We start from the raw sequence: 24879 nt of genomic DNA, 5'->3' as shown, positions 1-24879 counted from the left end.
CAACTATAATAATAACTACAATAATCATGGTCCAATATACAACTTACACAAGTGTTATCTGGAAACTTGAAGACTCCTGTTCTGGAATTTGTTGCAGAAAAGCACTTTCAATAAGTTAAAATCTGAAGTAAATGATCTATTGGTCTATTTACCCCCCCCCCCCCCCCTTTCTTTTCTTGACAGACATGGCTGAAGTGGATTACCTATCATGCTCTGCCCTCAGTGTGATAAGATACAATCTAACCTAATGGAGATCATGAACACTGCACATTATTATTCTTTCTCATCCACAAGAAAGGCACTTTAGCTCATAAAGCAAGAGTTCTGCCAAATGTCATGCAAAGATGGATGATTATCATCAGCTCCACTGTCATGGGAATATATCTATCTGGTGTAATTTGCAGGCTGGAACAGCAATGAGCACAGATAAGATCAATATTTAATGAAAGTGTAAGTGAGGCTTAAGGATTGTCACTTATGCCTCTGCTGTTAATGACATGTCACATTATCATACTTATCAGATTGGGTCAAACTTAACTGCAATTATGGGCCTCATTTCTTTTTAATTCATTACAAATGTTGAATCATTTCAGTCGTCCAGCTCTGCGCAAACACACCGGGAATGTATTCTTGGACTGCTTGCATATGTATTTTAGTGTCAACTGCCTGCACAAACTTCAAACTAAAATCTATTAATGGCAGCGTGGATTGGTATAATTCAATCAGCACACTAACTTGGAAGAAAAGTGTATTTCATGGCTGAGGAAGCCCCTATGCATGCATCACTCTCCCTGGTAATAGTATCCCACAGTGAGCAGGCTGATTGTTTTAGTCCTGGATCACTGGCTATGGGATAAACCTGAGAGCCCAACCTGCTTTTCATGTCAAAACCTTCAAGGGAAAACGGCCACAATCCAAGAGCAATCACACTTGAGACATCAAAGTGCCAGAGAGAAGAGAGGCGAGAGATGGTCCACATTTTTTCCACGCAAGCCAAGTGCAACTCAAGCGTGGAGAAAGAGGAGATGATCTAAGGTGAGGGTGCCATTGAGAGGAAGACGGAGAGCAGACAGATGTGCATGGGCAGGTAGCAGCACATCGGGGCCCCTCCTGTAGCTGAGAGAGACACCAAGAAGCCTCCGCTGGACGCATTCCTGCTCGCTGCTCATTCACTGTCCACTTTCACATGGGCAGGAAGACCCATTGACAACCATATGCCTGCACTTTAAAACAATATTTCACAATCTAACATTCCCGTGGCCAGTGCTGGAAAAAGTATTCAGATCATGTACTCAAGTTAAAGTACGACTGATACAACAATGTAAAAATGCTTAATTACAAGTGAAAGTACTGCATTCTACATTTTATGTAAAAGTGGGGAAAAATACCGAAGTATTATCAGCAAAATATTTTTTAAGTATCAAAAGTGAAAGTCCTTGTTATGCACAAAATGTCCCTTCTGATGCAAAAATGTATAAGTAGAATTTTACTGTTTTAGGAGGTCGAGGTGGAGCTAACTATATACAGTTTTGTAGTACGACTGTAGCACTTGTTTGTAGTTTTTACTTCTCTTTGCTATTTTTTGTGAAACATTAAATTAGACATTTTTGGTTCTTGAACAATAATAAAAATCCATTTTAAAGACAGGGAGGGGAAACCTTTGTTGGAACTGCTAATAACTCTCAGACATCTGAAACATGACAAAGGACCTAAACTAAATACTGTCTTGACAATATGTTGTATTCTTTAAGATTAGCATTTGCTTTTTTTATGTAGAATCGTAACCTGAAAAGTAATTAGTATCGAAAGATGTCAAATAAATGTAGTGAAGTAAAAAGTAGAATATTTCCCTCTGCAATTTAGTGGAGAAGTATTAAGTAGCATAAAAATAGAAATACTAGTATAGTAAACTATAAATACCTCAAAACTCTACTAAGTAAATGGACTAGTTACTTTCCCCCACTGTAGATAACCATATCTAAATAAATATATACTAGATGTTTTATTACCATGAAGCAAAATGTTCCACATGGACAAATGAGCATTTAGCAGCTGCATATCAGGGCATCCAGCCTCGTATGATGAATAAAGGCAGAGGTTGTTAACTTGTCAGTGGTCCGTCAGACCATTCAGCAACAGGTTGCCCCCCCCCCTCTCCCTCCCACCACTTCCTCGTTAGCTGTCATTCATCTCTGTTCCGCCTCACTGCTGCCCAGCCAATAGGATGCTGGCGCCTGACCAAGAGCCCACGCTGCTAAGACTTGAGTTGTAAGTTGATAGATAACCATAAACAGAGCTTTCAGCTAGTTATAGGACACCATACAGGTGCAATTAACACATCAGACAGAGCCAGCAGAGAGAGATCAGCAGGTATGAGGCATGATGAGGTAGGACATGATTGGGTTTAAATATGAACAAGTTAATTATAGGAATGGATGTGTGAATACATATTCATTAAAGGGGATTTGGAGGCTTCATGAGGGTTCAGAAGACAAAGGAATGCATATATAATGTATTCACAATGTCTTGGGTTTGAATTCTATACATGACTGTCACAACTCAGCCTATTATATACATGTTGCCCAAACTGATAAAAGAAACATGGTTTTCAGTATGTTCTTGTTTTACACAATAAAACTAACATTTGTACTGCGTTACATTTTAAAAGAAACAGCTGCATTAATGTAGTCTGAGACAAACCGCTTTCAGCCAGCCAGCCCGGTTATCTCATTGAATGCCTGTTATTTCTGAATGACAGATTCCACTGACCCACCAGTGTGGGCATGTCTCACCCTCACTGAGGATCCTTAACCATCTTCATGTCCCTCTATGTAACAAAACACCAGCAGCAGTTTGTGCTGTAAAATGGCCTACCCACATAAGGTCTTCAAAGCATCTTTTGGTCTGTGTGATTGAACAATTACCGCCATGGTTAATTTACTATCAATAGGGACAACCACTTTCCTAGTTTACCGGCATGCCCACACGCTATTTAACTTTTCCCTATGACTCCATCAAGAGGTTTTCAGATGAAGTCAGTGCCACTGGGCTAAACAACTCACACTTTCATGGCAAAATGGCTTCCATCACAGCACGGGCATCACGCTGTTAATTTGTCTGTTACACACCAATGAAGAGCAAGTGTACCTATGACGGCTGTTTCCAGTTTTATCAGGATCCAAGAATTATTGGAAATTAAACAAAAGGCTATAAACCTTGCACCATTTATTGTTCTCCGTCCATCTCGTTCAAGGTGCTAAAATCATTCTGAAAGGTAATAATTGGTTCTTTGGAAATTTGTGTTACAATTTCAACATTTAACTGCTTTCCAATTAAATAGTGATAAAACGTCTGCATTGAATCCCTGTACTACAGTAGTTAACTGCTGACATATTTTACACTATTCCCTTTCTATCAGGTAAAGCTGAAGTAAAAATACAAATAAGGCATATTTCAAAAGTTATTTTTATTCAGTTCACATCAAGGTGACTCATAGATATTGTTCAGGTAACAGTAAGCATTGTGATTTAAAAATAAATGACCAGTTCTTCTGAGTTATTTAAATAATTCAGAATTAACATTGCATCCAGGCAAGAACATATTTTGTCATTTTGACTTCTTATTCTTCTACAAAAAGCTTCTTTTTTTAATAGTTGTTTATTAAAAACAACTACCTATGACGTATACAGTCAGCTTTTTAAATTGTATAATAATGTCAATGTTTCACATTCAAACTATTGAAAATATCAAGCCCAAACTAGTGTGCCATTTTTTTCCAAATACATGTTGAGCTCTGCACTTCGTTATAGTGTATATTAGTAATTTCATAACTGCAAAAACTCCCACAAAAAAGTCTGAAAATGTAATTAAAAACCTTTAGCCTTTTTTATAATTATATGTTTATTATAATATTTAATAGTTTTTGTATATTTTGTGTTGTCTTTAACTGATTATAATAATATCACCTAATAATATTCCAATTCTTGTTATCTTTTTAAGTATTGGGTAATGTATCATTATCATGAGTTTAAAAATAAGTAGTACTAAATGTACTAATTCTGGCTTTAACTTTTATCATTGAATTGAATTATTACAATAACAGCAATTTCACAGTTTTAATTATTACATTTACAAATCATTTAGAGGGAATTGTAATGCATTCTTTGAAGTTACTAAATTATCCAGAAGTTACTACATTACTGGTAGCTACCAGCTCACTGGTGGATCCTTTAATCTGTACCATTCAAGAGCCACAGAGTTCGTTAATGTCTCATTATCAAATTAAAGCAGTGTTTGAACTCAAAGCAAATAAAAAAAATCAGCCCTGGAATGCAGAAAATTAATGACACTATTTTGATTTGGACGTGGAGTTGTACACTTTGTTGTTATGTTGTTGCTTCCATGTGAAGGACCTTCATGGACTCTGAGATCATTGAACTGGTGTCAATTTGTCCGTAGATACCCACTAAAAATGCCTTGTGGAGCAAGATGTCTGCGTGTTCTGTGAAGAAAAAAAGAACATGGATGTGTGACTCTGACTAGGACTTTGGGTGCATACTTCTTTAAATCACTTTTTGTCCTACGAAAAAATATAGCGTGGTCATGTGTTGTCATGCTGCTTCTTACAAGATTACTGTAAACAGAAATTTGACTTAAGAGTATCTTCTTACCTTGACAGAGAAGCACATATTCTGGAAGATTCCTGAGAGCCGTCTGTACCACGTCGAAGTTACCACTGCCCAAACAGTACATGAAAGTTGGCAGGAAGTCTGTTGCCAAGCTGCAGCAGAGAAAACATACACTATTACATAGTGAAAAGTGAATGGTAACAAATGAAAGTATGCACAGATAGATTGAAGATTGATTAATACACAGATAGGCATCACTGCACAATTATTTTTCTTTATTTATCTCTACACATTCTCTCTCAGTTCCAGCATGCTTTCTGTAGATGGGTTGTCCTGCAGTGCTGTAAACTTACCAGGGATTATTCTGGATGCAGCGTAGGGCAAGACTAAAGGCCATGTTTCTACACAACTCCTCAGATGTTGTCATGAGTCTCTGCAGATCGTTCTACAAACAGGGACACAAGGTGGTGATTGATGGGTTACACACCGACAGGTAATACCCATGATCTCCTTTTTTTTTGTTTATGTTGTTTATGACTCACAATGAAGTACTGGATGATCTCTGGACTCCTCCTCGATTTCTCATCCACCTCTGTCAACACTTCCAACACATCTATAGCAGTGGGGGGAGGCAGTGTATTACTCATTATGATACAGGATTTATACCTGGGAAATTGCTGCAGCAGTGTGTTTTTTACCCTCGACTGCCTCTCCTCTAGACATCTTTTTCAGGTACATTGTCATGTCAGCCGCACTCAGTGAAACCGAGGCAGATATGTTGACTAGGGGCAGGGAACCAGTGGACAAGTCGTCTGGTAAAAAGCAAAAGCAATTCATTAGTATATATATATATATATATATATATATATATATATATATATATATATATAATGCAACAGAGGCTCTTTAGACTTAATACATAAAATGTCACCATGTATCTAGACAGAAAGAAAAGGTGATCTATTTTAAGTGCGTTTTATGGGATTTATGTGAGCTAACAACCCCATGAACTCAAAGATCCCCCTGTGCTCACCATCTCTGTCTTCTGGCGTAACCTCTGAAGAAGACCTTTTCATTGGCAAAGTGAGTCCAGCCAGCAGAGATTTCAGTTGAACCAGGTCTGGGTTTTCTGCACACAGACACCTGGCAGGAGAAACAGCAAAACAAAATCTCTAACAAAGCCATTGTTGCTGTAAATACGGTAAACTCATTGATGGTTTGCCATTCAATTGTCACAATTTTATCATTCAAAAAGATTCTTTTGCCATGATACACTTACTGCAAGATGTCAGAGTGCTTCTGTAAATAGGGAATGGCGGCCGCTGCATCGTGGGTGATGTACTTCTGTGTGAACTGCAAAAACTTGTTAATGAAGACCAACGGAGAACGAGTCCTCTGGAAGTTCTATGAGAGGAAAGATGCACAAACACATATGAACATGGTAAAACTGTGATTTGTAGCTCTTTGAAAAAGTGGTTACGTCTGATCTCAGTCCTCAATCCCCTGGCGGAGATTTGACAGTGCCTACCTGAAGGACCTTCATAAAGGACAGAAGGCAGTCTTGAAGCGCCCTCCGGTGGTCGCTGTGGAAAACAAGCGGCTGCAGCAGCTCCAGGATGACGAGCACATTGCTAAAGAACGTCATGTGGTTTTGCTGCCGAAACTCCTGCATGTTTAGGTGGATGCGACCGTGCAAGAGACCTGCAATCATAGGCAGGTGTCTGGAAAAACAGAAAGGAAGAACAGTGTTACAGTCAGTGTTTGTAGACTAACTCCCAAAACACTAGTGCATAGAGTACCACCTAGTTGTTGTTGTTTTTTCACCTGAGCAAAAGGACAGGGTGGGACACAGCCAGCTTCCTGCATGCAAGGTTGGCATCAGACACACGGCCCTCAACAGACTTTGAGTCTCCTATATCAGCAAGCAGTGTGACCAGGCGATGCACCAGGACATCAAGCTGGGAAAAACACATAAAATAAGTATAAACCATACTGTGAACTATCATGGTGATGTGTTGCAATAATATTCAAACAAAAAACGATGCCATTTATTTTCTTTGAGTCATCAAATACAGACAATTGTTTTATATGAACAGAAGAAGATGGGCATTACATCAGATCCCAATATTCAGCATTATATTCGACCTAAAATGTCACAACAAAACCACTTACATTTAGATGTTAAAAACTATGTGCTCTATGAAACAGACAAGACAATTTTACCTTGCAGCTGCTGCCGTCTGCAGCCCCCCCACTGCTGAAGGTGCCTTCAGGCAGGGTAACGTGCTGGATGACCTCAGGGAAGTGCAGATAGATCTGCAGCAGCAAGTTCTGGCAACGCTTACTCATGCCACTGAAAAGCAATATAAACAAAATGGGATGTATACGGTATGCTATGGTTTAGAGACAAGGCCCCAAATACAGGAATGTGCCATTCAACTTTAGGGGAAATACATTTTAGTATTGGTTTAGGACAGTTCAGCTGTCCATGGTAAAGCTAGAAGCTTAGTAACAAAGTAATCAAGACTGTACTCCATGATGTTATTGAGTTGTGTAGCTTGAAGCTATTTAATTGACAATGACCAATTTTGTGCAGCCATAGAAAGTTTGTCACAGCTTTTCAACTCAAGTGAGCTTCACTCTATAGTTTATAGTCTATAAGATTTAAAAAAAAAAAAGCAAACAATGTTCCCAGTTTTTATTACCTTGGGTTTTGTCAAATTCACTTTTTCAATCTCTTTCAACGGATTATGAACAGAGCCGATAGGAGATCCCAGATTAGAGCATGATAAAGCATGTTTCTATTGTTTCTGTCTACAAGAGACAATAATTAATGTACACAAATACAAACTAGGCACAGGAAAGACGTAATGTCATTCTGAGGCATTTGTCTTGAAGTCACTGTGGTTTCATAAAATCCTCTAAGGCTCTTGTCAGGCTCAAATGATGTGCTCTCTACTAACTGAAAAGTTTACTACAGCTATGAATTAAGCAAATCAGAGCGACCTTGACCAAGAGTCCGCTGTTTTTTCAACAGTTGGTGTGTCATCGGAATAAACACCAGCTTAACTGACAGCGAGGTTTCCCCAAGAAGAATGCTCAACATACAAGCAAGTGTTTATTTAATACAAGGCCAAAACCCTTTACTTTCAACATGTTTTTATCCTGCCATATTTTCATGAGCAACAATTTCACCAGAGAGCTTAGCTGTACTTAAAATACTGTAATTCGGAAGCTAATTTTGCTTGACCTTGGCCAAAGTTTCCTCATTAAAGTGGTTTAATAACCAGAGACATTTTCATGAAAGGAGGGTTTGCTTCCACAAAGAGTTGCACCCTGATCTCTGACAGCTAAGTCAGAGCAGGAATTCACAACACAGGGAAGTTTGGAGCTTCAGCCTTAATCCTCTTGGCTTCATTATAAAACACTGAGCTTTTAAAGAGATCACAGTACAGACGACTTCTGCTGGTTTTAATTTCACACCAATAGACCTAATTATCGAGTTTTCCCTGGTCCACAGCATTGTGGCTGACAGAGGAAGTCTGAAAAGTTAATCTGCAGTGAGAAGGAAAATCTAGTGCGATTTACCCCAAGTTTATCAGCACACCATAACAGGAAAAAAGTGACTTTCCATATTTGGGCTAATTAGAAAGAACAATACAATGTGTCTCAAAGGATGGGATGAGCACTTTAGTGAACCTTATACGACAAAAGGTGATAAGTATGTGTCTTCACATATGCAACTTACTCACAACAAAACATACACCATACCTGTCCTCCCATTTCTTTGTGCAGTAGATGAGGTACTCTGAGACTTTCTTGATGTTTTCTAGCTCTCCACTGCAGTAGGAGTGAAGGAGGGGCAGCCTGGACTGGATGAGGGAGCAGGAGGCCTGGTCCAAGCTGCTTTTGTCATCGCGGGGTGAGTCGCGACTGTTGAGCTCCGACTCTGACAAGATCAGGTCCACCAGGCTCATGAGCTCCAGAGAACTGAGTCGTAGCACAAACTTCTCCGTTTTCTTCTACACAGACAAAACACACACACACACACACACACACACACACACACACACACACGGTCACGGACACAAGTCCTCAGCTTCAGCAGAATGAACTCTATCTTATCAAAAATGCTGAAAAAGTGTAACAAGGGACTTTGTATGTGGGCTTTTAGATCTTACTTGAGGAATCTTCTGGTCACGTCCTTGCCAGATACGTGGGATGTGGCTGCACGCCCACAGGAAATCCAGGGCTGATGATGGGTCAAGTCTGAAAAACGTTACACAGACACTTAACATAATCTCTCACTATAAGAAACATCATGCTTACTAAAAAACAAAAATGTAAATGGGTGTACTTGTAGTCTCTGCGCTTGCTGAGAAGAGCACTGATACACTGCAGGATGGTGGACCAGTTTGACTGATGTGTAAGCAAGGCCAAAAGATAAGGTCTGTAGGCAGGGGTTCCTCTTGCCTGAAATAGAGATATAGTAGGAAAGGATGCATCAGGAACGCCAAGCAAACACTTACTCCAGCGTGATAAGACAAGAGAAGTACATTATCTGCAGGCAATGCTTATCTTACCTTGTTGAGGGCAAACAGCAGTTTCTGTTGAAGGTCTGGACACACTGAAGTGACCTCAGGGTCGAGATGCTCCAGCCAATCAACCAGCAGCCCAGAGCTCAGTCCCGACTTTGTCACCTCGGAGCTGCTGGTAAAGGTGAAACTGAAAGGTTACCTCTATGGAGATGTGACTGAACCTCTATTCAATTCCTATAGCCTTAATCAAGACCTCAGAATACAGCTGAGCCAAAGATGCTATGCACAATGTGCTGGTTTCTTACAACCTACAAGTCAAACATTTTACCATTATCATTGAGTCAAACCTGTCTTGGTGATACAAAATGTTTTACACAGTAGTAACATGGCTTCTACAGTTAAATCATTCCACTTTTCTAACAATACACAGACAGTATTCTATACAAATACATGTTATCACTCCATCTACTTGGACAAGACCTTGCATGTGTCAATGAGCATCTTTCAGTATGTACCTGCCTCACTGGCAGTTATTCTGTGAAGTGTTCAGTGGTTTTCACAGCAAGTGAATCTGTAAAGCCAATGTAAAGCTGCAAAACCAATTAAACATTTTCGAACCAAATCCAATAGCAGTTTCCGAGTACAAGGCCACAGACAGCGGGCGCCGGCGCCGCTTTGCTATGTCACAGGCAGCCGTGTTTGTCATTTAGTCCTGTCAAATATAAATGTTTCTTGCATGACTTGAGAGGGAAATAGAACTGCGGTGCTCACTTGTTAGAATCCACTTCCTTTTTCACTGCTCGCTCCTCACTTTCCTGAAGCAGCAAGGAAATCACCGTGGCAACAGGCCCAGTGGTCCCGTTCTGTGTACCAACAGTCATCAACAGAGACAGTAGCTCCTCCAAATACGGCGACTTCACCTCCATCAGCCCTTGTAACACTGGAATATAAGAAAAGACAGCCCGCTTAGCTTGGACTGCCATTATGCATCCTTCAGTTCACAATGTCTATCAAACAATTCACTGCAGGTTTTGTCCTCAGTTCAGCTTTTATTGTAAAAGCACTTTTTGTTTTCTGTTATATATGCTGCTGTGAAAAATCTAAAAATGTTTATTTGACTAATGTTTAAAACACTAAATGCGATGCTCACTTCAGACAAATTCAATGCACATCCACACAATGACTATCATTACCTTTCCCAATGAGCTCTGGTTCTGCATTGCATCTGTCTCCAGCTTTCAGCATTGCAATGACGGCTATCAGAGGCACTTCAATATCTCTGCGATATGCCAAAGCCTCCGCCAGGTGGAGGAAACCTGTACGCACTGCAGGGCAGAAACACTTGTCACCCACTGATGATATACAATGAAATAATCAACATTTGAAAAGATAAAGAGTGGAGGTGCTCACCATCATTGTGCCTGTGTTTGTGAGAGTTCTGACCAGCGAAGGTTTTGAGTAGAGTCTTTAGTGGTCCTGCCTCCACAGTTGGGTTGTCTAACCAGATTAACATCTCAACAATGACCTTAAGGAAAAGTGAGGAGAAAGCCATGTCCTGGGACACAAGACGCTGGAAATAACAAGAAAAAAAAAAATTATATTCTAATGTGTTATGACTCAACATGGAATTATGCACCAATTGCCAGCAAGCCTTACCTGGTAGAGGTGAAGTTGGCGCATGAGAGGACAGGACAGGGCATGGCTGTGGTGCATTGATATGACAATAGGCCCTGCGTGAGCAGAGGTGAGCAGGGCCGCAATGGCCTGTAGGAGCCGAAATGCCAGCCCACCCTGCTGAATTTGGCCCTGCTTGGCCCGCATCAGCTCTTTAGCCAGGGCCTGCTGCAAGGCCAGAGAGAGCTGGCTGGGAGGGGGGCCGTGCCAGCGAGGGTCCACTTTAAGGGGGAATATCTGTGAAAGCAAGGGAAACAGAAACATGTCAGTTTGACACAGAAGTGACTCAACAACAGCTTGGAATACATAAAGGGAATCAGCTTTTTTTAGAGGTGAATTTCTTTTGTAATCAACAATTGACATTTAGCTAAAATGAATAGTGTTTTAACCCCATGTTATCCAAAACGTTCAAATGAAAAGAAAACATCCTACCACAAAGAAATGAGAATAAAACACATAGTAAATCCCACCTGAAGCAACATGCCAGTGAGATCATCATCAGGCCCGACTGCAGGAAGCTGACTGGCTGCTCTCATCTTCACAGAGCTATGGGGTGTTTCCACGGTAACTTTGGCCTTACTTGTTTCAGCAGAATCTGTCAGGAGGGATGTAGTCAGGACATGGACTAATTTAGATTATTTTCATACATGTATAACATTTTTTTGCCAGATACTTCACATTTAAAGCACTATACCATCTAAAAGATTATGTGCAAGTATAAAAAATCTTAATATTGTTAGACAAATTTACAATGTTGTGAGTAATAAAAACGTTCAATGTGAGTAATCCTAACATTAAATGGAGAAAGCGACTAGATATATAATATAACCTTAAACAGCACATACTCAATCATTTGTAGGCTAAAGTCACCAACCTCTGTGTGGAGGAAGAGAGGAGCTCAGTAATGAATGGAAGGTGTGCCCCCCAGTGGCACCTCGCTCATGCTGCACTTCAACCAGGTGGGCCATGTAATCTATTGCAGGATACATGCAAAGTTTGATAAATCATAATATCTTAAGACTATAATATCTCAAACCATTTCAAAAGTAGGATATCTGCAGCACTCTTACGCTTGTCCATGATGTTCTGTTCCAGCGTCTGTGTATCATGAGAGACAGCCTGATCCAAGTACTGCAGCAATTTACTCATGCTGGATACAGGAATACCAAAGGACTGTACAAACAGCAGCAGCTGCTGAGGCTCCAGGTCTTGTAAAGCTAAGAAAAACATGTATTGTTCCATTAAAAATTTAAAATGTATTTATTCCTCTATTTGATAGGGACAGAGCACGTTAATAAACATCAGTATAAAATACAAGCTGTAAACATGCCAGAGTTAGCAAGAATGCTAATTTACATCCTTAGTCCCTAGGCAGGTAACAAAAATAGAACATTAAAAGTAAAAATATATAGATACAAGTATACATACACAGGTAGAAAAGGAATAAATACATTGTGCAACATTTCAGTACTGTAAAAGTGATCATAGCTCTGGTTTGCCTTAAGCCAAAAATGAGTCTTAAAAGTGGAATACGTAGGGCACACCTTTTTGAACGTGGTAGACTTTTCCAGTATTTACTTCCACTTTGTCCAAATGTTGTGCGCCTATATGGCCCTCTTTTTAATGAATTAATTTAAAGGAGGTGGGGAAAGCCCATACAGAGCCATGTGCATACAACAAACATATTTGAATTTTTTTAATTCTCAAAGTTGAAGAAATTATATATTTTTTAAATGTTACAATGATGACATGAGTGTTTTTTTTTTTTTTTTTTTTTTTTTTTTTAAAAATCAAAAACATTTATGGCTTTCTTGAAAAGTAATTATAATGTTTTAAGTGTTGTTATACAGTTCCTGTAAGTGACTAGTTAGTGAAATACTTTTATGTACTATGGCAAGTTGTACCTGCATCAACCAATCGAGACACCTCTGATCGTATCATCCTCAGTTTCAACCAATCAGGCAGCAGAAGGGCCTCTTCTGAGGTGTCAACCAGGAAGGCAGTGGGTAGAGGTTTCTTGTCGGGGAACCAAATGTCCAGAAGAGCGTAGAAATCACTCTCTCCTGTAAAAATGCACAATGGTAAACATGTTCTTACAGCCCCTTTACCATTGCAAACACTGAACTGCAAAGTGAGCAGGACTACCTTTGGGAGGCCCCAGTGTCAGCAGAATAACCATGGCATGGACTACAAGGATGTGCATTGTAGCAGTCTCTCCTGTGGTCCAACGCAGAAACACCTGGTCCTGAGATTCTGACTGGAGGAAAAAAAAAAAGTGTCAGTGTTATCATGCAATTCCCCCCCACTTTTTCTATCCAGGCCTACAGACGTCAAACTTGGATTAATCTTCAATTGCAGATTAAATATCAGTTGTAGCCTCAAAGCATATTTCTCAAATCTGCTGATTGGTTCCTGTTGTATTTACTTTTTCTAGCACTCACTATCAAGATCATTCAAGGATTTTATGGAACTTGCAGAATATTCTTAAATGTGTCACGTACTTTGAGCCAGTGAGAGGATCAATACAAAGTAAGCCATGATGTAAGTGACGATGTAGTTCAGTTAGTAACAACTCCTGCCAGTGCTCACCCAGCTGTAAAGATCCTCGCCCTCTTTGGTCTTCCTCATTCTCTTGATGTATGTAGAGAAGATGGTGAGGAAAGCACTGAGCACAGCATCAGACTCAGGTCTGCAGGAATGCTTGGAGAACAGGCTGTTCATGATGGTAGAACGCTCAACGATCAGCCGGGCAACGTCCTATAGAGAGTGATTGAGGATCTGATTAATGTCAGCACAGTATTTTCTCTAGGATTCTTTTCAACAAAGGGGGAAAGGTTTAGGGTTAACAGAAAATGTGCTGGTCCTGGACCACACCGACTCCCTGCCGGATCAGCAAACTTCCTGTCGCTAACTGAAGGTCTGTCTCCGGAGCTCCGTTTGTTCTCTTCCCGCCAAAGTAGTCTCCTAGCGGCAGGGAGTGAGGCAGAGGGACCCCGGGTGTGCTAGCTAACTAATTCTTTTATCATTTGTGGTCTGATAAACAGTACATTCATCAAATTCATTGCCCCATATTGCTATTTTCCAAGCTACTGTAGCAGTCATATTTCGCAGGACCCACGTGAGCGCGGTTTCCATGGGAACACAGCCATCAAGGATTTCGTCCCTGTTTGTCACTCTGGCTGAGTAGAAAAAGGCTGTACTTACGCTGTTGTTTATTTGGTTGTCATGACTTATCCCCACAGTGGAGAGAAAGCGGACGGCCGTTCGTTTGAGTTCAGTGGAGCGGACAGCTCCGCAGAGTCGTGTAATTGCAACTTCATGACATTTCATAAACTTCTGAAGCAGCAGCGGCAAAATGTATATACGGGAAACACTGGCACTGCTCAATGAAAACAAAACAGATTCAAGAAAAGAATGTAATGTAATGAATTTAAACAACTCGCCGTAGTTACCAGGGCCAGATCATTATGAGAAGACTGCTCCTCCACTGGTGCATGCTGGGATAGGTAGATGAGATAGGCACTGATCGTCTGTGGATCTGTCTCCATGTGAATAGCCTTTAAGAAAGCAGACAGACAAGACACCCATCAAACTCCTTGTAATTAATCCTTCTAAAAGGCATTTATTTCCAGCTATAGTTTACTGTGGAGTCAGACACTGACCTGCTGCAGAGCAGTGGATGTCATGCCCCTGACGCTGTCAAACAAGGGGAGTTTTGGGAGATCTTGTAGCAGCCACTGGTACCCTGGCAAGAGCTCGGCATCTGCAGAGTCTTCTTCCATGGGCTGATCCCGCTCATCTCCGTCTTTCAAGCCTCCTTCAGTCAGCACCAATGACAAACCCTACACACAAATATATAATGTAAATGGGGTTATGTTTAAACAGTAACACAATGCTACTAGAGATGGGGGTTTTTCCTCTTCCAATAAGGTACCTTCATGGCTAGGACCCTCGATGCCACCTGAGAAGAGCTGAGACGACGCAGAAAGTAGTCCAGCACTTCACATGTTGTCTGTTCGTCAGCCTTAGGACCTAACAAAAGATCCTGGAGCCGTTCAAGTAGCTGCCTTTGCTTTTGCTGTCTCTAACAAGGAAGGAGGTAGGAGAAGGAGATAATAATTCAGGACTAGTCAAGAATCATAAGATGCACTTAAGTATAAATAAGCCCAGGTATACATTTAGCATGTTAATTTGAGCCCAAAGACTAATAAAAACCTGACATTAGGAAAAATTAAAAAACAACGTAAAAACAGGACAGTTTCAGTAGTTGCTGCCTGCCAACAGTAAGGTATGTTGGTATAATCAACACACTTGTCTCTTCTTGGCTTTCTGCTCTTTGCTCTCTCCCTCTTCGTCATCCTCTATTGGCAGACTGTCATCTGCAGCATCATGCAGTAGGAATTCACACAGGCACTGCACTGGAAGCACATCCAGGGACCCCTCACTGGACTGGACCAAATCAGCCAACCACGGCATGGACTGAGAGGAAGCCTGTAAAGGATTGAAAACGTACTACAGTTACAGGACGCACACTGAAGACAAAAGCCTTTAGGGCGTTTTCACACATACCTCATTTGGTCCGGACTTTCGGACTTTTTTGTTTGATCTGAACCAAAATTAGAGGTGTGAAACCTCCCCCGGACCACGGTCCGGATCAAAAGACCAAATTTTGGTCCGATAAAAAGAGGTGGTCTCGGTCCGGACCAAACTGAACCATGGTCCAGTTCGTTTATAGTGTGAAAGCATTTTTTGGATGGTTTGGACTTTCGGACCAAATACAAGAAGCTCTGGCAGGCTCTCCTTGTGTTACAAGACCGGGGAATCTCCTTTAAGGAATAGCTCGGTGCTTAGTGTGTAGGCTACATGAGAGAGTGACGGTGAATGTGCTCAGAGCAGACAGCTGTCGGCTATCAGAGCTGAGAATACATCAGCAGTTTATTTGTTAAGTGGTAGTAAATGTACAGTGTAGGTTTCCGTTTGTCTCTGAATAAATTCTCCAGAAAGAAAGTTTCTGTCTCGCTTCTCAACATCACAACAAAACAAAAAGAGCCGCGGCAGTAGAGGAGAGCAGCAGTCAGCTGAAAAACTCCGACCCAGAGAGAGGAGACGAGAGGACGGGGAAGCCCGTCTACAAACCAATCAATTATAAGTAACTGGAGACGCAGCTCACGTATGTGATGACGGCAGGACGTAGTTTTGTCTCGTTTAGATCTTTAGTGCGCTTGCATAACTGCAGTGTGAAACCAAAACTTACCGGATCAAATGTATACAATGTAACAAAAACATGAACCTTGGTCCGGACCTTGGTTCGGACTTTCATGTGTGAAAACACCCTTAGAATAATGTGTTATTTCTCCTCTTTAAGTCAGGCTCAAATTGGTCTTGACCAATGTCTTTGCTGCCAATAAATCACTCAATTCCAAATAGGTTTTCTCCAGTTGAAGTTCAGCTTTGATGGAAAAGCAAGTTTACCTAACTAAAGATCTTGGATTCTAACCCAAAGCAAGTCCAGTATAGCACCAAGCTAATATCTGTTACACATGATGTGCTAGTTGAGACAAAATACCTATTTTGTAGGTATATATCTATTATATACCTACATCTGCTAAGTTTTTAGTGAGTCAGACAGACGTTTATTTTGTTCTATGAGCAGTAGAAAGGTGTTTCCGTATGTATTGGGCCATTGTGTAGTAGTGTGTCCATGGCCATTACCTGTCTCTGGATGATGTTGAGGAGGAAGTCTGGGTTGCGGCTGCGGCAGAGGAGATGTCCCAGACGCAGAGACTGGTTGAGGGTTTTCACCTGCTCCTGGATCTGAGGAGGAGGTCGACGAGGAGGACCCCTGAGCACAAACAAAAACCATGAGTCCATCTTCCAGTCACACAGCTGTAAAAACACTTTCATCAAGATTTTAAGAATGCTTATAGAGATTAATACAGGACTTCTTACAATATAGACTGACTGGATTTTCTACTGATAATAGCTGGACTGAACTGTCTGCTGTATAAAAACTAGGCACGTGTTCGCTTACTGTCCTCCTTTCAATCTAAAGAAAGTGGAGGTTGTGTGTCACTTTATAACTTAGGCATTTTCTTTGAGAATGCAGTTTACAAGTTGCATAAGGTAATAGAGGTGTGAATCTTCACTGATCTCCCGATTCGATTACGATATCATGTCAGCGATTCAATTCGATTCGATATCTCGATGCATCACAATGCGTCAAATACATTTTTCTATCAAAGCCATATAGGATATTTAATTCATAGCTTTTCAAGCTTCAAAAACAAAACATTCTGCAGTGCTCTAATACTAAATAAATTGGATACATAAAACTACAGCACTGAGCACATGGCACTTCCTGAATGTGCAAAACATAACAGAATATGTAAACAGAAAGGTTGTTAGGCCTACATTAAATTGTAAACAGAAATAATCGATTATGGCCCGGCCGAATATCAATGCAGCATTGTCCATGTCCACGATTCGATGCATCGATTATTTGATTAATTTCAACACCTCTATAAGGTAATTCCTCTTGGTCTCTTACTGTGGATCCAGACTGGTGAGCTGAGACAACAGCAAGCTGTTGCTCTCTGTGATGGTCTGTTTGGTGGAGGCTGCTGCCAAGTGGCTCTCAAAGGCCAGGATCTCTTGTTTCTCTCTCTGGGAGATCTGCAGTTCCCTGTTGATCATCTCAGTCTTTGTGTCCTCGTCCGCAATGGTGCATGGAGGGTAGTTGCAGTTGCTATGGAAGCATAGAAAGATGTGTGTTAGCTGTTCAGCTTTGTTATCCTGGAACTGTTCTATTCTAAATGCAGGGTTCATATGCATTTTAACCAATACTTTTCGGCAAATTTCCATGACTATGTATTCCTGAAAATGTCAGTCGACATACAATAAAAATAGAAATCTGTGTTAAAGTTTACCCTCAGAGGTTTAACAATAAAATGAATGACAATTTATGTGGTTCATAGTGGGATTCGTAATATCTCACCCCGAATAGAACGTTGAGGTTAGGACGACGTGAAATACATTTATTAATATTATTAGGCTGTGTTAAAAAAACATTCCATGACTTTTCCAAAACTTTCTGGGTCTTTTTATGTTTCCAAAACCTTTCCAGGCCTGGAATTTGCATTTTTTAAATTCCATAACTTTTTCAAATTTTTCAAAACGTATGAACCCTGTAAATGATAACTTTTAACCTACTTTGTCATAACCATCTCCATGAGCATTTTCAGAGTAGGATAGCCATCCCAGGCAGCCAAACCTAAAGGACAAAATGTTAGACAATATATTGTTAAAGAATATTTAATAGCTTAAAAGTAGCTACTCTAATGTATGCAACATAGAAAACGGAATGCTGTACCTATTTTCTGAGGATTAAACGCAGCCACCACAAGCAGCAGCAGCCATGCCTTCCAATACAGTGTGGATATAGCCAAATTTGGCGGTTGGTACCTTAAACATTAAGAGTAATTTGTTATTTTACACTGTAAACTGTATGACCTGAAAGTGTTTGTTTGACAGATGACGGTTGTAGGTACCCTGCAGGCAGCTGAATGTTCTCTGGGTGGTGGTATGTACACAGATTCAGCACTGCATCAATGAGTTGGATCCTCTCCACTTTCAGGACCTCCAGGTCTGTTTAAAAAGAAACCATCGGTCAGCTCTATGGATTCAAACTGACATGTCAAGAATCATGCCAAGAAGTATTCAAACAATTACAATGAATACCATATTTCCTTTGTTCATACTTTCCTAACATGCATATTTTCTGACTTGTGAGGATAAGATGTGAATAAGGAGTAGGCCCCTTGAAAGACTTAAGTTGGCTGCTCATTAAACTGAGACACATGTGTTTACCAAACGTCCAAATATTCTGCCAGAGAGAAATATACCAAGCTTTAACTGTGATCATAAACAGTTACAGCCTAAGTGGATCACGACCCACCATCAGACTGAACTCCAGCAGCCCTCTTAACCAGGTGATCTGCGAGCTCCATGGCATCGGCTGGGCCCAGGGGCAAATCACGTGACAACCCGATTACCAGAATGCGCATCAGTGTGTCCTCCAACAGAGGCACCTCGGAGCAGAGGCGAAGGAAGAAACTGAGGAACAATAAATAAAACAGCTTTGTAAGGTGACAGTGCTAGATATAGTCAGGAAATCAAACATGCTTAGTTTGAATAATGGAAGAAAACTCACTTTCTGTCACTCTCTGGAGGCCAGTTGTCCCACTTGTAATATGTCTCAGGTTGCTCTGTGAACAGCACTTTGTGAAGGCTGCATGCGGACAACAAGATAATTCATTTACAAAGTAGCTGAAAACATGATTTGGCTTGTGCAGTTTGAACAATAAACACATCAGATACATGCAGTTACCAACCAGTGAACGTAGTCTTTTGCGCCAACTTTGCTGATGGTAGGAACCACGGTGTGAAGCCACCACACAGCATCTCTCTGGATGGCAGCTATCTGATTCTGAAACGACCTCAGGCCCTCCAGATCTAAACAAAAAACAAAAAACAGACATATGTTTAAGGCAAAGGTAATCATGCCTAATATCGTTACTAAATACATCATTAGAACAAATACACAGCACTCACTCTTATTGTCTCCTTTGTCCCACGCAATGCCTGCTTCTTTGACCTGAGCGGTGATGCCCAGCATCATGGAGACAGTCAGTAAATCTGTAACCTGGATGACAAAACGCTCCTATAGGAGAGACAAAGATAAACCGTTCAAAGTCCAGTATAAATACATGAAGATAAAAGCTGAAATGACTATGGGATTTTCACATAGATACATACTTTGAACTCCATGTCCACATAGCTGGTCTCCTTTCTCTCCTGCATTAAACCAAAGCAGAAGGACTGGAAGTTAATCTCGTGCTTGGTCTGTTTGATGATCTCTCTCAGCAGGGCTCGGGAGGCACGGAGGTAATCATCCTTGTTGGTTAGCAGGTCCTGGAACACCATCGCCAAGAACTACAGACACAATGGAAGACAGGGAGAATGTCGATTGTGAGAAAACGATAGAATTTAAACACAGGTACTCATGATAGATTAAAATAGTGAAATGATCTCCAAACTACTATTTGTTTAAACAATTCAAAAGTCTGTAGTTTCACCTTTGGAGCCTGTTCTGGGCTGTGCTGCAGCACTGTGTGGAGGACTTGCATGTTGTTAGGATTCCTGGCATTGGACAGCTCATTGAAGATCACCAGCTTCACAGTGGTGCCCAGGTTGTCTCTGTTAGCGTTGAGCAGCTCCCTGGAGAATCACGGCCAAAGCATCAGTTAGTGGAAGTCTCTGCGTGTAAAAATGAGTAAGAAGTAAGACCAAAAGAGACTCCACAGACCTGACACACAGCATGTATTGGTTGAGGAGGACTTTAGGTTTGAGTCGGATCTTGATCAGGTTGGAGATCACCTCCATGTCATCCGATCCCTGGGTGTTGCAGTTCATACACAAAGACATGAGGAGGTCTTGAGCTGGTCGAGTCAGCTGTGCACACACAAAAACAAAGAGAGTGAGTTAATCAACATTCATCTTCATATTCATGATTTCACATACACAGAAGCTGTGAAAATATTAGATATTAATTAATATTGCAGTATATTGTTGCGTCTTGAATTTAACAATCAATACACTGGTACCAATAGTGCAAGAGAATGTATCACAATATTGATATCAATGTATTGACTTCATCGTGCTTTTTTTTCATTTATTTTTTGCCATTATAAAAGGTACCTTTTACCTTTCATTATAAAGATATTATGACACATTCACCCTGCAATTCACTCCCCAAATGCAGTATTTTACTCCAGGTTGCGGACAGATAATACTACTAACACAATGAGATACTGGGAAATTGAGCTTCACAAGTGGTTCATTCCAGGATAATTGTTAATCACCTTTGGGTTCTGGAGCCACATCTCCAGCCTCTGCACAGCCATGAGCCGTGCCTCTTTGTAGCCACACGTGGCCGTGAGCAGACGCAGCAGGTTTCGGGACACGTTGTCCATCGGCTGCCTGCGGTTCAACTGATCCCTGAGGACGTCGAGCACATAGTCCTCCACGCTCTCTGCCAGTTCTTCATACCTACAGTACACCAGAGGGTGAGACAAAAGACTAAATGGTCCAGAGCTCAGTTCATTTTTATAAATGACTTAATTGTTATAACTTAATAAAAAATATTTTATCTAAAACTTAAACATGAATCTGAAAATCTTGAGTGATGTCTGTTGGACTGTACACTGTAGCATCCCTCACAGCTATATGGGTAGTTTTCGTACCTCGGCATAATCTGCCCTTCATCCTCAGGGCTGAGTTTCTCCTCAGCTATCAGCAACTCAGTCTGGCTGTCGTCCTCATCGGGGGTTGAGGGATGAGGGCTGCTACCTAAAAAACAAAACATAAAAAACCCAAAAGCAGCATAAATACTCAGCACATGTTTCCTGCATCAGCAATCCTAACACCCAACAAGCCAGTGTATTTTTCTTAATGTAACTGTACCTGCACTGAGATCTCCACCAGAGCGGCCAGTGTCAGCCTGCAGCAGCATACTCTTAGGGGGCATCTTTGTCCCAAAAGCAGTCTGGATGTTGTCAACAAAATTCTTACAGTGAGAACTGTCCACCCAGATTCTTTCTCCAAGAGAGTCCTCAATGTACACCTGAAAATACATTTTGGATTGATTGTCTGAAAGAGTTCCTACATGGCTAAAATAAAACATTATTAAAAAAGGAAATAAAACAGTTTTGAGTGTTAGGAGATTCTCACTTTTACAAAGATCTCTGGCCAGTTCTCGTCGTCCTCGTAGGCTGCCATCAGCAGATTGCAAGCAAGAACAGACACAAGACTGTTGCCCTTCGCTTTAAAGTTGATGGAAGCATCCCGACGCAGGAGGCTGCACAAGGCCTTGTGACAAAAGTGAGACAGGTGGAAAGTCCAATCAAATTCCAACATCTGTGTTAGCCTTGCAAAGGTATTTCCCCTCACAAAGTCAAAGAGAAATCTTACCTCAATAATTCCTTCAGTAGCAAAAACGTTAGGCCTGATTTTTGCCAGGAACATGAGACTGAGGTACAGGGTTATGTCAGGCTTGGCTCGGTTCATCTTGAGTTGTTTCACTGCTCCACACAGCAGTCCCTCAATGCGGTCATCATTTCCTTCAGACTCTGCAGCTTCAATCTCATCCAGCAGCACTGCCGGTGACACTACAATAAAAAAAGAGGAGTTTGAACTTTCTTGCAACTATGGCAGTGTAAAATGTACATTTTGTGGCCATTTCTACGTTAGCTTTTTCAAGTTTAAAAACAAATCAATTGGTTTACCTTCAATAGGGATCACCGATGGCTCCTTTATTGAGGGTGATATCGCCCTCTTGTCCACAGCTGCGACATCAGCGAGTCGTACCAGAGCACTGACTGGAGGGGTGGTGGATAGTTTGGGCCGCTTGGTGAGGCTGGACAGACCCGATGAGGAGGGCAGAGTGGAGGAAGTCTCTCTCTTACGGTCAGCAGGTAAACTTGTGGATGCTGGCTTCAGCAAGACAGCGGGGGCTTTGGTCTCTCCACCCTGGCTCTTTGATCCCAGAGCAATGAAATCTCCTGGTGGAGGGTGACCTGGGAGAAGCAGACGTCAAAGAAAATTGTAATTTCCCTCTGCTTTGTTTACCATCTTTAACATAAGATCAGCAAACTAACACTAACGTTAGATTGCAATGGGTTGGCGTTATAGTACCTGATGGTTTCGCAGCACTGGGGCGCCTGAGAGTTGTAGGCTTTGGACGATTCATCTTGACTAACAGGCACAAGTCAAATTCACAGCAGGTTAAGTGGGTGACATTACTTAGCTTGGTGTATTCTGCGTGTGAGAAAAAGACAGAGAAACCCAAGCAAACGTAAAACACACAAGTTCAGTAACGTAACGTTAAGTCTGCATGCTGTAAATTACATCTCAAACACACACGTTCAGTAACGTAACGTTAAGTCTGCATGCTGTTAATTACATCTATATTAACAGTAACAAACTGGACAAAACCTGCTAGGCTAACGACAACAAATGGCTGTTAGCAACTTTAGCTAACTTAACGGTGTCAAGCGCAGCACTGACAGTGATCTAGCATTAATTGACCTGCACATTAAGTTAAAAGTGGCTCACGTTGTTATTCGGTCTCATGAAACTGATCGTGGTTATCCTGAACGATGCACTTTAAACAGAATTTAACGTAAAGCGACTCAAAAGCTATCAGACAATCTGAGCCATGACGGCTCCTTCTTCTTCTCTGTATCAATGTTGTTCGTTAACAAACAAAGTGCATACCGCCGCCTAGTGCCAAGAAGTGTCATTGATGACAGTCCCCGTTACTTCTACTTTGAGCTGTTTATTCTGCTTGTCACGGCGTGTATCTATGTTTTACTTTGAAATTGTTCACCGGGATTATCATTATGCCATAATGTCTAACTTGATAAAAGAGTAGTACTGTGTTGTAGTTACTCACTATGACCACCAGAGAGCAGGAAACTCGCCCATAGACTGTTGAAAATATGAGTCAGCCTCAAGGCAGAAACAAAAGGGTAAGGTGGTCACAGGTCACGTGTAACTGTATTCCTGTGCTATGCTCATCCTGGATACTTATAAGAACGGGCCCGGCTATGCTAAATCAGAGACGGTTATCTTTGGCTAATTAAACAATAGACGGATGTGTAATTATGTACTATGATTACTGTAGGATATTGTGTACTGTACTGTGTAGGGTATGGCGCAAATTAGAAGATGCATGTACCATCTAGAGGTTGCAGTGGGTAAAGTTAGATAAAATGGCATACTACACTTCCGGTAAAAACTTTCAACGTAAAACATTGAATGAACAAAATGTAGTTACGCACTGTGACCAATAGAGGGCACTGAAGACTCGTTTTTATTTTATTTTACTATGCACAGCGCGTAGCGGTATTGGTATATGGTATCAACAAACAACTTAAATCTTATTATACTAAGGATATGACTACAGAGTGTAAAAAGTATTTAAAAATACATAATTTTATAGAATATGACTTTTGGATTTTTTCACAAGATCTTGTATTTAATACATGTGTACAAAGTAAATACCAAATAATTGTTCAGCAGATGTCATCATTTTGACTTTGTTACCTACTTTAACAACATTGAATCATTTTAAATATGATTGTTTTAATGTGTCAGCAGATATTTTACCATCTCACAATCATCATCATAGTCATCACAGTTATCTCTGCATATTCAGATTGGCCTCGCTGCAGTAACACTTACATTACCTGATCAATATAAAGACTTTGATAGGACATCCATCCTATCTCTGCTATCCTTCTCACTGATAATAATTCTCACATCAGAGGTATTAAGCAAGTCATCCTGACAATTAGTGGAAAGAATATATCTTAACAGTATCTTAATCTTTATAGTATCTTGTAAATATATGCTTGATCTAAACCGGCCATGATAAAATAACAGCATTCTGTGAGGGCTTTATTAAAGACCACACACCTGAAAGGAAGAATAAGAGCAACTTTATCATAACTTTCCACATTTCAATACAGATAACACAACAGAATAAAATGCCATAAAACGACACAACACAGTAGCCACAAGTAGATTCACTAGCAGATCTGAAAGGAAACAAGATCTTAAGTCATCAAAAAAGTTTTAAATCTAAATACTATGTGATGTTGATGATGATGAGTCACACATTAAAGCAATGTAGATGCGAGAAACTACAGCATGCAAATTTCCATCCCAACAGCTGTTTTAATTCTTTTAAAATGGCCATGCCTCGACGAGAACAAAGTCTGAGCATCAGAGCTTCACCGCCCTTAACAATGTCCATATTTAGTCGCACCCATGGTCATGGTCAGTTCTTTGTTCATTCCTTAAACATTACTAAGCAGTCTCAACTATTCTCACTTGCTGTCCTCAAAATCCCAAACTTTTGTTTTGATAAACAAATAGTTTTCAGCTTTAAGAGAATCTTTTAGAACTAGTCTTCAAAC

General features: G+C 40.7%; 1 protein-coding gene across 6 annotated transcripts; it reads right to left on the bottom strand.

Moving 5' to 3' along the window:
• Window positions 1-3447: 3447 nt before the first annotated feature.
• Window positions 3448-23154, bottom strand: ints1 (integrator complex subunit 1). 6 transcript variants are annotated; one of them, XM_031312596.2, is made up of 48 exons: window positions 23012-23153; window positions 22592-22714; window positions 22183-22473; window positions 21869-22065; window positions 21629-21766; window positions 21362-21521; window positions 21142-21247; window positions 20761-20947; window positions 20205-20350; window positions 19975-20116; window positions 19655-19831; window positions 19451-19559; window positions 19231-19351; window positions 19050-19127; window positions 18795-18952; window positions 18388-18484; window positions 18210-18301; window positions 18050-18110; window positions 17388-17585; window positions 16553-16682; window positions 15152-15331; window positions 14775-14924; window positions 14503-14682; window positions 14284-14397; window positions 13430-13597; window positions 12986-13097; window positions 12745-12903; window positions 11911-12057; window positions 11715-11813; window positions 11311-11435; window positions 10823-11077; window positions 10577-10736; window positions 10360-10491; window positions 9938-10106; window positions 9212-9335; window positions 8986-9101; window positions 8810-8897; window positions 8400-8650; window positions 6852-6981; window positions 6453-6586; window positions 6157-6349; window positions 5908-6032; window positions 5662-5771; window positions 5327-5440; window positions 5171-5241; window positions 4982-5073; window positions 4671-4780; window positions 3448-4501 (listed from the first exon to the last, which is right to left on the bottom strand). In XM_031312596.2, the coding sequence occupies exons 2-48, from the start codon at window positions 22644-22646 to the stop codon at window positions 4386-4388; spliced, it is 6567 nt and encodes a 2188-aa protein (XP_031168456.2). In that variant the 5' UTR covers window positions 22647-22714; window positions 23012-23153; the 3' UTR covers window positions 3448-4385. The 6 variants fall into 6 exon arrangements, with proteins under 6 accessions (XP_031168456.2, XP_031168457.2, XP_035852667.1 ...); XM_031312597.2 differs by having other exon boundaries at window positions 9212-9338; window positions 14293-14397; XM_035996775.1 differs by having other exon boundaries at window positions 4386-4501; window positions 9212-9338; window positions 22592-22651; window positions 23012-23154.
• Between the last annotated feature and the right edge of the window lie 1725 nt (window positions 23155-24879).

Source organism: Sander lucioperca, chromosome 21 (genome assembly GCF_008315115.2).
Source record: "Sander lucioperca isolate FBNREF2018 chromosome 21, SLUC_FBN_1.2, whole genome shotgun sequence".
Classification (NCBI taxonomy): domain Eukaryota; kingdom Metazoa; phylum Chordata; class Actinopteri; order Perciformes; family Percidae; genus Sander; species Sander lucioperca.
The sequence above is the reverse complement of the archived record's forward strand: the minus strand, read 5'-3'. Positions and strand labels throughout refer to the sequence as shown.